Genomic DNA, 16,243 nt, shown 5'->3' on the forward strand with positions numbered 1-16,243 from the left:
TTCATACACTAAATTTATTTAAAAGAATAATTTCGTTTTCTGGCCGTCAAGCCTTCAAAGAACTTTCAGCGATATGTGAAAAGACCAAATGTCTTATTTTCGGTTCCACTCCTTGCACTTGAGAAGTCGAACTGGCTCACCATAAAAGGCCATTTCATCAACTCTTAAGAAAACTAGAAAAAAACCGCAATAAACCAGTTTGATAGTTGGCAAATATTGGCCAAGACCGAAACAAATGCACTTTCAAATGCAAGCAAAGCCGAGTAGTCGAAACAAAAAGGCGAAGGCAACGCCTATAAGAAAAAAAAATAAAACTACAAGATTCCGTGAGCATATAAAAAGTAGACTCTAGAAACCGACCCCCAACAATGGACCAGGCCAAAATTGAAATTGTAACAAAATGCTCACGACAAATATGCGGTTTTTGTCTGTCCCGACTTACAAGTTTTTCCCCATTTTCCGCCTTCCTCTCTCACAATATATATATGTATATGTATGTGTCTTGCCTTTTGGCTGTGCCACTCCAAAAGCTGCATCATGACGTAATGACCACATGAAGCAGCCCGGCCAAGTCATGTGCCTCTCGCTGGCTTTTAGGCTAAGCCGCAAATGGAAAATCGGTCCACAGCTCTCGAGGAGGATCCCGAGCCTTACTATAATTAAATATTTTTTAATTGCACTCTCTGCGGTCTTTTAATTGCCAGGGGGATTGGCCTAGGCATGACATGTATGTGAAGAAAAAACTAAAAATCTTGGCTGCATTTTCTTGAAGTGGTCATTCCAGATTTAAATGGCAATTGAGACGAAAGATTAGAGTGATTATGGCCCACAAATATTTAATGTTTTGTGGTGTTTGAGTAACTGGAAAACAAAATGGTTAATTTTATGAGATTTTCAAGGTGTCAGATGGGGAAATTTATGATGAAATAAGGTCAAAGAACAACAAGGGAACATAGAATAAATATTATTTGAATAAAACCATTTATAAATCATTTGTTTCTTCATTCAATTAGTTTTTTCCAATTAAGATCAAATGAGAAGATCACAAATAGCTTAAGGATTCTTTGTAAACTTTCAATCAAGGTCTAATTTTTATTAGCATTAATACAAATAATCTTTATTTTTAATGTTTAACTAATTTTTAGATAGCTTACAATCCAACAATAGCTTCAACTTTATGGGTCATTAAAGCATTGATTTGATTATCCTAAATTGCGGGTCGCTGAAAGAGTTAACGATTAAATTGCTCTGTAAAAGAAAGCTAAATTGATCCCTAATGAATGTCGGATGTTGTAACCTGCCATTGAACACCCCCAATAAGAGTTGTAATCCAATTTCGCCCCTTTTCCCTGGCATGTGGCAGCTGTTACTCGGAACTCGGTGAAAGGAGGTTGGCAAATCAAAATTGATTTTAATGATGCCTTCGTTTCGGATCGCTTATCGGACATGTACCGAACATCATGTTCGTAAATCATAAATCTTGCTATCATTTCGTTTTGTTACCACCTGAAGGGCGGAGGTTCATGGGGTGGCTTTTTTGGCCAAAAATATTTCATTTCTCGAGGCGAACATACGAGTATTTGAACTCGGGTGAGGAATAACTGCCGAAAGATGGGGTCACATGCTGTGCGTGTACTTTCCACGGCCACTGTTTTACAGTCTTGAACAAATGTTTGTATATTAGGTGAAGCCTTCGACTTGCGGCAGGTGCAGCAGGTATTCACCTGCCTTTCACCAAACAAAAGCCAGTTGAGTAGGGTTGGTGTATTTTGGCGCTTGCTTAGTTTACATCTTTTGTTTGTTTTGTCCGACTGCATTTTGATGATTTTGATAATGGCATGGCTTAAATGTAATCCCTCCCGGTCATTGTTTATAGTTTTAATTAGCCAAGCCACAAGTGTTGAAGGGGATTTTGTTTTCGAAATCGATTTCGAGTACATGAACATCTTGTTATTAAAATTTTAAATAAATAAATGGGAGGGGTAAAAAAACTTAAATTTTAATTAGATAATAAAATGTATACCACAATTATTTATATTATTTTATTTTATTTCATTTCATTTTTTTCCAAAGATAGGGGAAGTGTTGCAATGGAAAATGCCTTAAAAAACAATAGCCAATAGCAATTTTTATTATCTCTTTATTTTGTTATTAAATACTTTTTAAAACAAATGTAAAATTTAAGTGGCTCCAGCTTTAATTTTATTTTTTTAAACCCTTTTTAAAGCTAATGTAAATTGTAAGTGCCGATAGCTTGAATTTTATTGATTTAAATTTATAAGTGAATGTAAAATGATTGCCTTAATCTAAGGATCTTATATTGAGCACTCTTATATTTGGATCAATAAATAAATGGCAAGCTGGATTAAATGAATTTTCTGTTTGGTTGATTAGAACACTTTAAGAAAATATGCCTCATTTCTAAGAATCATTTGGAAGATAAATCAATCGCTGCAAATAACCTACATCCTTTCTATATCCCAATGCCTTCCAATTAACATAAATGCAAAGGCAAACACACGTCAGACAAATATCTGCAGGGGAAATTGAATTGCTTAATTAAATTCCACACTCGCATCCTCTTTCAAAAACAAGAGTACGCAGAGCACAGACAAATAAAACTTAATTTTTATGTAGCTTAGTCTCTCGTTCAGTCAAAGATGTCCCACAGGATGCAAATACATTTTTTGTTTTTTGCTGCTTTTTGTTCCTTTTCTTTGCGATTTTTATGTGCGAAGCAAGTTTTTCCATCGGTCGCCGGTTTAACAAGTTGCCGAGACGGTGGCGACCTACTTTTGGCATCGCCTGTGACTGCGACTGTGACTTGGATTCGGGCTGAGACTTTGGATGAGAAAAAAGTTGCAGATCTCAGCCTGGGCGGTGGCGAAAAAGACACGGAAAACAGAAGTCAAACAGGAAAGAAATATTACCAACATTTGTTATCAATTCCGTTTTAATTTTAAGCGATTAAATAAATTAATGGCATATGTAATCTCATATATCAGTATTCCTCCGTAAAAGACGACTTTTAATTGCACAAAATGGCAATATGTTGTTTCAAAAATGCATAATAAAAATCCTTTTAGTCTACAAGTACATGATAAAAAAAATGTAAGCTGCAAATTGAGATGGCTTCCTTATTTTTCTCGGTGCATTTTGTGGCGCCACTTTCTTTGGCGTCCAGTTGACTGGTTGACACCAATTTGAATGGCAAGTTGCTGTCAGGCGGCCCGCTCTTTTTACATCACAAATGAGCAGAAAATCGGATCGGGTTCGCCATGTGAAAGTCAAGGAGTGATACAAATACTTAATACTTAAGAGCCCTCCCACCCCTTCAGGTGGGCACGTCTAAAAGGTGGTTTCAGTTAACGCAAATTGGCGAATGTGGCCAATGGGGATTGTGCAGCTGCCGTGGAGAAAGGATTCCTTCCTTAGGTCACTGCAATCAGCAGAGAAAATTAAACTGGGCTTCGATTTAACTATCTTTGGGTAGTCCAATGAGCAACGCTTGTTTTTCTTGCCGTAATGAATTTAATAGGCCATGCTTTGGGTCTTGCAATTATGGGAAACTCATTGAAATAAGACAAAATACCATTTCTATTAATGTTTTTATTTTCAGATAACTCTATATAATAATAAAAGTCAATAAAGTATTTTAAGTATTCAAAACGATTAAACTTCATCCCCATTAAAACTTCAATTATATTTAATCGCTCTGAAAAAAAGGGCATTTTCAACCGTGAACAATTTCAATCTCAAATTACATTTCGATTTTCTTTTTCTCTTTACATAGACTTAAGCCCCTTAAGTCTTTGGAAAATTATCTTTAAACTCTCTATGTCAATATCAATTTTCCGAGCCGCAAGTCGTCCCAGGTATTATAATGACAACAATGCAAATGCTTACCATGGCGATGGCTGCTCGGAAAAGCTAACTCGAATTTCCAACGCAAGACACAATATTTCGCCCCTCCCCAAATGCACTTTGTAGTCCATGCAGGCGTTAAATGAGAAGCGTTTGACAACTAGAAGGGCGCCACCTTATCCCTATTTAGCCTTCCAGTCGGTTGCAGTTGTTGTTTGCAGCAGCCAGAGATCAGAAATTAGTGTGCCAAGTTGGCCCAGTACCGCCCACATATTCTTATTCAATGCACGGAGAACAAATTCGGAACAATATTTATTTAGATGAAAAACATTTTAAACTCATTTAGAATAATTGTCTTAAAGCATTTAAAATAAGTAGTAAGTTAGAGTTTATTAAAAATATTACAGACATTTAATAGTTTTTACAAAACATATAATAATTCCCTCTTTTAAAGATGTTATGATAAATCAGGTTTTAATACAGAATGATAAATATTTTACAAGTTTGGTCAAAAAATAAGAAGATAATTGTTGAATTTAAAAATTATAATCTTTATAACAACAAATACTGTCTTTATTCTTTTTCAAGAAATGCAGAAAATATATATTCTTGTTTTGAGCCTGCGAAAGCCATGTAACTTCTTATGGGAAAACTGATGACAATTTGTGATATCTTTTTCGTGTGTAGCCCGTGCCACTCCCCCTTTGTCCTTACCGCCCCTTTCCGCACACACGTACACAGAGAGCAGGCAAAAATTAATTGCAATGCCGCAAATGACAGCGTCAAGTAGTAAAAGTAAGCACCCACGAAGCCGAAGACGGAGATGGCGGCCAAGGAGCCAGAGTTCCAGCCTGAAATTGGGCTGCCTCTGCCAGAGGGGGCGTGGCAGGTGGGTGGGGGGCGTGTCACGTGCGCCGGTTGCAACAAGGACGAGCTCGTTAAAGGAAACGACAACGATGACGACAACAGCAACAGCAACAAATACCGCCGCGTTGTTCGCTTCTGTTGTCGAGTGCGTAAATTTTGGTTGTTGCTGGTGTTGTTGATACAAAATGTTATTAACATTCGCTGCAAGTCAAATAAGTAAGAGCAAGAAAGGGAAATGAAAGGCTTAAAGCTCTTCCCGTCTCCCTTTGGCGTCTTTTCCCGGTTTCGGTTTTATGTCTTAAATAGTTGGCTCCTAGATAGACAAAAAATGATGGGCGAAAAATATAAAATTTTTACGAGTTCTCGTTGTTTGGGTTATTATAATGATCGAAGTTATATATTCATTATTTGTTTTCTTGAGTAATGAATTATTACAAAGTATAACTTTTAATTCTTATAGCCCAATGTAAATTCAATGGTAAATTCAAGAAGTTACAAAAAATGACACGAATGCGCTTAAAAATCGTTAGACCCGAAAAACCTCTGAATAAACAGTTATGATAATAGATAATCGCTATTAAGTTAATTCCAAAAAAATATTGAGTTAAATAATATTTTAAGCATATCATACACCATTTATATAACCATTTATAAATTGTCTTAAACAAATTTTAACAATTGGAACAATAATTTAAAACTTTGGGGTATTTAAGGAAATGATAATATGTTTTAAAATTATTATGACATTTTAATACCTTTGCAATTGTAAATTGTTAGTAATCCACTTAAAATCATTTACCCTTAAAACCACAGAAAAAGTACATTACCATTAAGATGGCTCTTCAAGCCTAGCCGCCTCTAAAATCAGCCGCTCTCATTGCTCCATTATCGCATTAAAAAATAAACCTTCGCGGCGAAATCAGTTGCCATAACAGTTAATTGTTTACAATTTGACCCACAAAAGCTATTTGGGCCACAACACACTCGCAAAACGCTCCTTACCGATGGTCGTTCTACACTTCAGCAAGCCGGGCAGATTTATGGCCATGATATGAAATTCGTTAATTGTCAACACACATCTCTGCTCACTCCGTCTCCATGGACAAATTCTAGCTCGGCTGCAAAACAAATGACAACTGGAGTGTGTTAATGGACGCCGTCAACATGTTGCCAGCGACATTTGTTGCAGGTAGCGCGGTGGCACGAGCAGCAACACCTCCAATTTGAATGAATAACTCGAAAAATAGCTAAGGGGAAGAGCATCTCATAGCAGTGAAAACAAAACAGATTTACACATGGAATAATACTTCCGCTAAAGTAAGCAAATATTATCATTTTCACGCAGGGAGAAGACAACAAAGTCAACATAACAAGTCTAAAAACTTCTATTTATTGTCTGAATTTTAAAATATTTTTCCACAAACCCTAAGATTATCATTAATACCTTTTTAAAAGTTCTTAATTTACTTTAACTTTTGGGAGTACGATCACAGGAATTCCAAAATAATTTACATTTTAGAAATACATAAATAATTAAAACTATACTTTTGAAAAATAGTTTCCTAGATCTAGAACATTTAATTCCTCATTATTTTTAAATTTAGCTTATTAATTTAAAAAATATTAAAATGTGTATTTTATAAATTAGTTAAAAACAAAATGTGATCCGATTTTGACCGTTTTCCCAGTGTTAAAAAAGAAGAAAAACTAAAGCCTTGCTTAACGAATTTCCAGTTTCATTTTTGCCACAAGTTTTCCACTCTTCTCCGCCCACAAATGCGTTGTGTACTTAGGACATTTTATGTGTGTACTAGGTAAAATTTAGGGGCAACTCAGTGGGGCAGATACTTGAAAAGCCCGCACGTAGGTTTTACAACTTAATTACAAGCCGCGTTAATCTAAGCCACATGAAGCTTCACCTCACTCGTTCACTTTACATTCGACATGCACATGCTACGGGTATGGAAAAGAGAATTTAAAGTGGGTTGGATGACATTTTAATTTTATGATTTTTAAGCACTAGGCGGATTTTAAAACTCAAGAAATAACTTTAAATTTGGGTACTTATATTAGTACAATAATATTAACAATCCTTAAAGATGCGTTGTTAAAATCTCGTTTGTGTATAATTTATGGCATCTATACCGTAAAAAAACAATAAAAACAGGTATAAAAGATTGGAAAACAAATATTATGAAAACAAATCGAATTGTAAAATGAATTGGAAAATTGTTTGCTTAAATTTTGTTACTTGCAGATATTTTCATTGACCAACTATAAATCTTATAAAATAAATTTAATGAATCTCATAAGTCAAATTAGCCAAACAGAGTTTTAAAATTAGAAACATTCATTCAACATTCGTAACAAAGGATTGTCACTGTGAGTTTCATGTTAAAGCTTTTCTATAAAATGTTGGGCAAATATTAAGCCAGCGCAAAATCTTCAAACAGCTGTCGCATTTGTGAGTTACTTTCCATTCAATTTTTAGCAATCACGTTTTTTTTTTTGAAGACAAAAGAGCAAATTGTCTTGCCACTGGTAATGATGAAGGCGATAATGACGATGTTGTTGGCCAAGATTGACACTTTTATTCAACGACCATGACTGTGACTCTGACTTTTAGCCGCAGCTCGATTTGCACAGATACATCTTTCCATCCAACGACAGTCCAACACACATAATTCAAATTTCCTGGAAATTAATTTTGAGCGAGTTATAAAATACTTTCTTTATTTAATGCATAATTACAACATTCTTTCATTACTTTTAAAACCATTTTACCATAACTATGAGAAAATAAAATAGTTTGTATATTTGTATTCACTGTTTATTACTAGCTTTTTTTATTCCTATCATGTTTTGATATTATAATTGCTATTTTTGAAGGATACAAGATTCATAAATGTCTTGAGCTGACAGAACCAACTGAAAATTGTTCCCAAATCGTAGAAAAACTTCGTTCGATTTATTGAAGCCTTACTGTGTCTATCTGTATCTATTTGTATCGGGTTAGGCAAAAACAATTTGTCTTTGGGCGGGGGGAGTGGCAGATTTGCAGCGGAGCGTTGCAGTCGCACGTTCCTTGAAAACGCCGCACAATTCGCAATTGAAAGTTGAGTTGTATTTTTACTTTTTTCTCGCATTTTTTACACAGTAACCGCAGTTAGCCATTTGATCGAAAAGAAGACCGTTTTCCAGCACAGAATGTTGTGTCCGGTTGGGATTTTATTTTTTACTTTTTACTTTGCTTTCTTTTATGGGATCACGTTCTATTTGAAACGTGAATTATTTGCAACAAGCCTGCTGATGAATGGAAATAAATCATGATATAGAGAGAGGAGAAAGGTAGAAAAAGGAATTGGAGAGAATAGAGGTAAAAGAGTGAAGGATAAAGCCCAATTCCGCACATTCAACTCAATTTTCAAGTGCGTGTTAAACGCCACTTTATTACATACGATATGCGATACAGGCGCGAAATGCCTTCGAAATATTTTCTTTTTTCTACCAGCATCTTCAGTAATCGTTTTGTTTTTGATTATTATTTTGCGGCTGTTGAACGCTTCAGCTGGCAAAGTCATTAACTTCTATTTTGTTGTATTGTATTACTCTTGAGCGTGCCGAAGAAGATTACAATAATTTCGGGCAAGTCGTCGCCTTTGGCTTAATTGTATGTGGAATTTGAGGCTGCACTCATTAAACTTGAATGATAATGACCGTCTAACATGGAAAATGGAGAAACAGTTGGGATAATACAGATTCTAGAAACAATTTATAAACTCGCATTTCAAAAAGTTGAAAAGCCGAAATATAATAGGCACAGACATCTCTTTTCGAAAACTCTTTTATTGTCAGTTTAAATACCATATTCTTAAAATATATAAATTTTATTAGAACTATTGCAGGCTTTTAAACTATGTTATTTGGAAATTTATTATCTTATCAATTCAAATATTTACAACCAAAGCGCTGTAAAACCTCATGCTATGATTTGTATTTCAATAATTTATTTTTAAGAGCGTAAATTAAAAACTGCAAAAATCGCTTTCACCACTGAAAGCCACTACCAAAATTCCATTAAAGTCCAGGCAAATTTGTTAGACCCTCTCACCCTGTTTAAACATTGTCTAAAAGCAATTTTGTTGACCCAACTTTTTTTTGTGCCCTTCGCTTGTTTACTTAAAATTTATCACAATTACTTTACCACATAAAACGCAATGAAAAACGAGGAAAAACTGTTTTTTTGATGAGTTTTTAAATGCTGACTGAGTCTTGTTATTAGAGTAAACAAACCACAGAAAAATAACGAAATAAAAGAGCAGCGGCAAATGCAAAAAAGAAAAAAAGAAGAATAATAGTAAAATGTAGTTCAAAAATGGCATAACATTTGTGAAATTAAAATAAACACGGTTCCAATCTGTGGACTGTTGTTGCTGCTTTTGTTTTGTGGCTTCAATTAAATCATATGCCAAGCTTTGATGGCTTTTCATGCTGCAGACAATTTTTGTATATATATATCTATAGCTATAGCTACTTATACAATACAATATCAACCGCCCGCCGGAGTCTCCATCTCTTTTCCACTGAAAATTGGTATGGGTACGTGCGAAAACAAAACCAAAAACCGAAAAACTGAAAAGAAAAACAATTGCATAAAAAATTCACATGACTCGAATCGTTGGCGTTCGTCTCTTTTAAGATTATACAACTTTCTAATCAAAATATTATTTTATTATTATTACTCATCGCGCGTTGTTTGTTTATTTTCAAACCTTGCTTTACTTCGTTTTTTGTGGCGTCACTAAATTCAATTGCTCAATTGACTCAATCAGCCGCAACAAAAAAATTTTCGTTTTGATTTTCTTCGGCTACATTTTGGAATAAGAGCTTCCGGTACGCACTTTTCGTCTGAGATTTGGTCCGAAAAATTACAGGTAGATGTGGGTCAGTTTTGCCCCCACCAGATGCCAAAGTAAAACCAAAAATCATCGACAGGGGCACGTAGAACGTTTTAATTACAATTGGCCTAGTTTTCCTGTAAGCCGAGATTTTGGACCGTTCTCTTGTTGCTTTGGCTGATGGCTATCTATATGCTGGCCAAAGTCACGGAGCCTGCTATCAGATTAGAGTTAATAGTTTAATTGGAGTGGGGCAGGGGAATACTGTTTTCGGACCAAGCCCTAGGGAAATGTGCTTAAATGTGACGAAAGATATCTCTGCACACAATTTAAAGGGTAGCAAATCTTGTAGTTCTAACACATTTAATGTAACTACATTTATTGAGAATTTAATAAAATACATTTAGCTTTAGGTAGGTAAAGCCATAAGGGCAAACAAAATGAATTTTCTGGTAAACCTGTTAAAAATGTTTAGTGATTTTATTTTCTTTAAGATAAAGACAGCTTAAAGAAATCTTTATGTCTTTTCATGACTCAAAACACGAAGGTTTTAAGAACTATTAAGCCCCAAAATAGTCGGTACAATTTCCCAACTCTTTGTCTTTGTAAGATCCCGAAAATCCCAAGAAATCATCTCCAAATTGGTTTCCTATGACCTCAAATGCCCATTTGTTTGGGATAAGGCCTAACGGAACCTTCAGCTGTAGAGATTAAACCCTGACCCAAGCGACCTCATTGCACCTCTCTATGCGCTTCTCACACACTTTTCCTACGGGCTTACACAACAAAAGCGGAAGGCCTCATTAACTGACCTTAGTTGACAATTTTAATGGGCCTTTGAGCCGGACCCACGAAAATTGCCTAATGAAGTGCTCATGGATTGCGAATGCCAGCCAAAAGTCAAGCGAAAGGTTCCCAACAAAAAAATGGTGGCTAAAAGTTTGTTGAACTTTTGTTACGCCAAAAAACGCGGAATAATATTCAATTTCTTTGCATATTAAATCAGGCATATCATTTTGTGACCCGGGGGCAAACTAGTTATAAAAAGATCTACCGCCAAGCGATTGGGTTATGTCATGGTGCCAGGCACATTTCCTCCCATGTGCTAATGTTCAGTTAAGAACTGTTCTGCAAAGTAAGGGGGCAGAACATCTGGGCATATTCTTCGATTCTATGATATCATAGTTCATACCTTTGCGTTCTTTCAACTTGTTTGGCCACTTCTAATACCAACTCCGTTGGCTAGGGGGCAAATATGGGTTCAAACACCTTTCAAAACTTGCCTATTGCGTGTATTGATTGGAGTGTGTTGGCTTCCAAGCGCGATTCGGTTTTTTCATCTTCGCAGATCCCCCCATCGAAAATCGGACTCATTGCGAAAGAAATCTTCATGTCTCGAACAATTTGTTGCGCCTGCTCTCCAAGTCAACCAAGTTGGAGCTGCTGGAGCTGGAGTTGCTTCAGTGTATATCACTGAAGTATACTTTGAGTGGTTGCTAACAGTGCGAATTCCATAACTTAAATTCCCAATCGTGTAAGGAATTTAAAGTAATTAAATAAATTTTGATAATAGCGAAGAGCCATTATAGTTCATACCTTAGAGATATTTATTAGTAAATTATATATTTTAAACGATTTAAATTAAATTCTTTGACATCAAGCTTTGCAGCTCTTATATTATTTTAAAAAGAACAATAGTGTCTCTCTTAAAAACAGAAATAAATATATCAATAGCATTTTAAAATAACATAACTTCGTTTTCTTTGTATATTATTTGTATCTATGCTCATTTTTTATTTACAAGAAAAATGTTTAAGAGTTTTAGGTATACAATATATTAGATTTCCCATATATTTAATGGACTTAAAAAATATTTTTTTCCTACCCAAGATCCACTGTAATATTTCTCTGAACCGAGCATTTTGCAATCTTCATTTCTAATGTCTTGGAAACTGACGGCAATTTTGTTGGTCGCTTGCCGTTTTACAGTTTGATTAGCTGGAAAATTTGCCATCGTTTAATTAAATTATGTTTGCAGTTGGTAGTTGATGCCTAGGCTTACGTGTATGGGCAGTCGAATGACAATGAGCGGAAATGGCGAGCAATTTGCATGCAACGGCAGCTGACTTATTCCGTTTCCATCCCGCCTCCCCTCAAATCACCATCTTTCACCGGAGTGAAAGGTGCGGTGTGTTGGCCAACAAATGCTGACGGATAAACGGAAAGCATCTTGGCCAACGAACTCTGCGTTCTATGGCAACTTCTTGCTGATTCTGCAATTTCTTTGCTCCGAGATGGGAATTGAATTCGCTGAAAAATCGCTGGATATGCATGAACCGTAGGAATAATCTAAGCAACCAGACGTACCTATGGTCATGGTTGTTGTATGCATAACATTATCTGTAAACATTTCTAAGAATCACCACCTCAAAGTTGAGTTAGAGATACAGTTAATCTGAGTTTAGTTGGTGATGCGTGTAATTTATCCATATCTTAAAAAACTTTAGGTTTATAAGAATGTGACAACTCAAACAAAAAGGATATTTGGTAAATGCTTAACTACAACAAATTATAACCAAATATACAGTATATATAAAGATATTATAATCAATCTATCTATATGTATATATAATTTATATATATATTCTGAGTAATTACTACGCTTGCTGACAAAGTCTTGTCTGATATAGCTATTATTATAAACCATAAATATGTTTTATAAAAATACAAGAGCTATAGCTTTCTTTAATTTGTTAGCTATAATTTCGTTTTAATCCAAATTTTGGCAATTGTCGGTAAACTTAATAGAGTTCAAAACACATTTTTCTCCTTACTACCATTAAAAACTGTTAAAACTGAACGGTCAATATTTTAATTTGACAATAAAAGTTTAAAATCTTGATAAAAATATACTTAATCCTGGCTGCAAAAGGGCAGATTAACTTAAAAATATCTATAACTCTTCGTCCCATTTCACTCATTGCCAACATGCACGCACATATTTCAATCATCTTGATGTAGTTGTAGCCAACTGTGCCACTGTGGAAATTGAGCTCGAAGCTATTACTCTTGGAGCCACATATACCCGCTTGCCACGCCCACCTCCGCACCCATCCGCCCCCACGGAGCAGGGGAAATAGAACTGGCATCGCATACATATAGTATAGTATGCTGAAAGTCCCAAAAAAAGCGCTAACGAACCAAGTGTGGCCGAGGTCCCAGTCCCTGGTTCTTAGTCCCTAATGGCCTGCACATGTGGTACGTGGCAGCAAACGAACTGCAGTCGGTCCAAATGTAATACACCCCTTGGCTCCCAAATCCCACAACTCCCCCCCACCAGAATTGTCCAAAGAAATCGACGCAGTCACGTAAAATTATTTTAATAATCACATAACTTTCGACACTTACACGCCGGGCGATCCAATGGGAGTAGCAAACAAAATGTCAATAAATTTCAGACTTTTTGTTTGAGCTAACAAAAAAAATATGTTAACAATGGGGTTCAAAATTCTAGAAGTATCTAAGTGCATTTGGAAAGTAACAAAGCTTCTTATGTTTGGTAAAACTATTAAAAAAGCCTTCTAAATATTTTTTATACTTTGAATTTGGTATTTAAATAAACCACTTATAAAAACAAAATAACTTAAATTTTTAAAAAACTTAATGATTATAGGAAGTTATAGTTATTATAATATCTACATTATAAACTTACTCCATCATCAAAAGAATTTATTTTTCTTAAGATTACAATATTTTTGAACATTTTTTACCCATTTCATCTTGACCGCAACTGTGTTTGTGTAACGAAGTTAGGATATGCAGAAGAAAAAGTACAAGTTTTTGGTGGATAGAGCGCTTAAGTGGGATTTGCGTGGCACTTTAGTGTCAACTTTAACAATAAGTTGAGAAAAAAACGAGGCCATAAATGGCCAGTTGAAACATTCGCCTGCACATAAGCCGCAAAACTTTTGGCGGCCTCTGTGGGCTAATGAAACGAAGCCTCCCCCAAAATAATATATATATACGTACTTAGCAACTTGAGCTGATGCCGCACAGCAGGTGACCGTCTGAAGGATTTTTCCTTTCTGGACAGCACATGGACACTGTTTCAGCTATCAATTGCATCTGTCTATCCACCACATACATTTCACTAAAGTCTAACCTGGGATTTTTGCGATAGTCCCCCGTTTTTCCTCTTTGATATTCTGCCCAGCTGAGCAACTTCAGTGCAGTCGCTTGAAATAAATTACTCTGTGCACCTGATGACAAACTAAACAAGATGGCTCGAACTAAATTCTGACCATGGAGTTAAATTATGCTTTTTCACCAGGTATTTTCAACTTGTCGCAAGTTTTAAAATTCTCAGAACAAGAACATGCAAAAAATGAAAAACCATTTAAAGGGTTTCCCCTTTATACAAACATTTATATTATGTTTCAGAAAAATTATTAAAGATTTGTATTAGATTTCTAAGTGTATTTAAGCTTTCGGTTTATAAGCCTGTTTTATTCGCCGTTTTTTTTTTGTATCTGTATCCCTTCTATGGCCGCATTTATTGTCATTATTATTTTGATACCGTTTTTTAAGTTTTCTGTTGTTGTCTGCCCAGTTTTCCCGCTATCTGCCCGTAGATTTATGCCAACAAAAGCCAACAATAAAAAATACATACACTCTGTTTTTGCTTTTAATTTTGTTTCTTTCTGCTGCTGTCCAGTTTGAGCAGCGGACGGCATTAAAAAGTTGCCAAAGAAAACAGTTTGCATTGCAATTTTTACTTGGTTTTATTTTTCAACTCTCTTTAGGAGTTTCGTTGTTTTCTTTCTATTTCTTTGTGCTGTGTTTTGTTATCAACGTTGGGCAGAAGTAAAAAAAAAATAATAAAAACAAAATAAAAATAGATATATACTTAAATATATACTTTTTGTGTGTGCTTTAGGAGTGACCAGGGCCCACAAAAGGTTGTCCGGTCTGCTGCAACTCGGTTAAGCCCTTCCAACTGGGTCATTGTTGTCCGCTCTGGCTTACCGACTCAAGCAGAAGTAATGCCAAATCTGAACGCTGCGAATTCAATTTGATATGAAAATATATGCATAAAAGGAAAACAATTGAAAGTCGTGTGGAAGCTTGAATAAAATAAAAACAAGCGCACTGGCACAATAACGTAAATAGAGCGACCTAAGGGAGGAAATCCCTTGATGGGATATAAATTGAAGGAGAGGATCAGAAAAGTAAAAACGTTTATTGTTATTTTTTGGTTCTTTTTTTCTGTTAAAAAAAATGGTCATTGAAAGGGAACAATTATCAAAATTATTAAATTTAAAATTTTCTTATTAACTTTTGTAATTCCAAAAATGTTTATGTCCGTGCCAATAAAAATGATCATTTTCGGAGAACAAAATTACTTTTGATTCATTCATTTTTATAAACCTTTGATTGATTCAAAATTTTAAAAAAGAGATACAAAAACGTAAAAACGAATGTTTTTCCGAATGGGGTTTTTATGGCAATAGTTGGATTGTATTTTACATCCTCATTTTGTTATCCCTAACATTTATGGGCTTATGTTTTTATGAGCTCCATTAAAGTTTTTTAATTATCGTAAATCGCAGATCAATTTTATTTGATCAATTTAAAATCAATTCCTTAAACTTAAGTTTAACTGTTAAAAAGTGAAAACCAATTTACTCAAGACCTTTATAAATTGAATATCATTAAATAAGGCAGGAGGGTATAACGTAACTTTTATTAAATATATTTTTGAATGTTTATACATGTAAAATCAAATTGATCAAACACAAGTTTGGATGGCATTTATTAATAATTATAGGTCTGATAAAAATATGCATATTTATACATATTAATGCTTGCAATGATGCATTAACAATGATTATCCATGCCATTAAAATACCTCGATAGCTGAGCTGTACCGCACACCTGTCAGGTATCCCTTGGAGCAACACCCCACAACTCATCCCGCATTGTTTGTTAATTTTCTTTTATAATTTTTGCAATTTCTCTCTTACTTCACAACCAGTGCATTTCTTGTGTCCCTTCGCCGATTTTTGCTTTGTTGTTTCGTTTTATTCCGTTCCGGCTTTTCAGAACTTAATTAAATGTTGTCACAGCGCACACTTTGTAGTCCCGCTGGCTGGACCTTTGGCCCTATACCACCTTTCTTGGGCAATGGGAATGGGGATGGGGATGGGGAACCGCTCCAGTGGCTGTTTGTGACAGCAATTCGAAGTGTAAATGAAATAATAGCTGCTAAAAACCAATTTGGCGTAAATTATAAAAGCTTAATGGCCATTATAAATGGTGAATAGCGAGCTCTTGGATAACCTTTGACTAACAATTTATTTGCTTGTTCTCTTGCAGTTCGGTGGAGTTGATCGCCCTGCTGGCTATTTCGTGCACCTTCTTCCTGTTCATGCACACGAACAAATTGAACAGTCGCCTCAAGGAGATGGAGGTGAAGCTGCAACCATCGGAGTTTTCGGCCCTGGGACTAACGGGCAATCACATCAGCGGACACGATGCGGGCAGTAAGTCACTACCCCTTGGGTTCCGGTATCTCGGCCACCCACTTCCCCCCCGAATATACCTACACATCTCAG

At 35.4% G+C, this 16,243-nt stretch overlaps 1 protein-coding gene across 10 annotated transcripts in view; it reads left to right on the forward strand.

Moving 5' to 3' along the window:
- Positions 1 to 16,243, forward strand: part of LOC108043769 (heparan sulfate 2-O-sulfotransferase pipe) — a 43,188-nt gene that overhangs the window by 5,589 nt on the left and 21,356 nt on the right. For all 10 annotated transcript variants that reach the window (XM_044458277.1, XM_044458272.1, XM_044458271.1 and 7 more), the window contains exon 2: positions 16,005 to 16,171. In XM_044458277.1, the coding sequence (XP_044314212.1) occupies positions 16,005 to 16,171 (167 nt within the window). The remainder of the gene's footprint in view (positions 1 to 16,004; positions 16,172 to 16,243) is intronic.

The sequence above is a fragment of the Drosophila rhopaloa genome, unplaced genomic scaffold (genome assembly GCF_018152115.1).
Source record: "Drosophila rhopaloa isolate 14029-0021.01 unplaced genomic scaffold, ASM1815211v1 contig_163, whole genome shotgun sequence".
NCBI classification, from domain to species: Eukaryota; Metazoa; Arthropoda; class Insecta; order Diptera; family Drosophilidae; genus Drosophila; species Drosophila rhopaloa.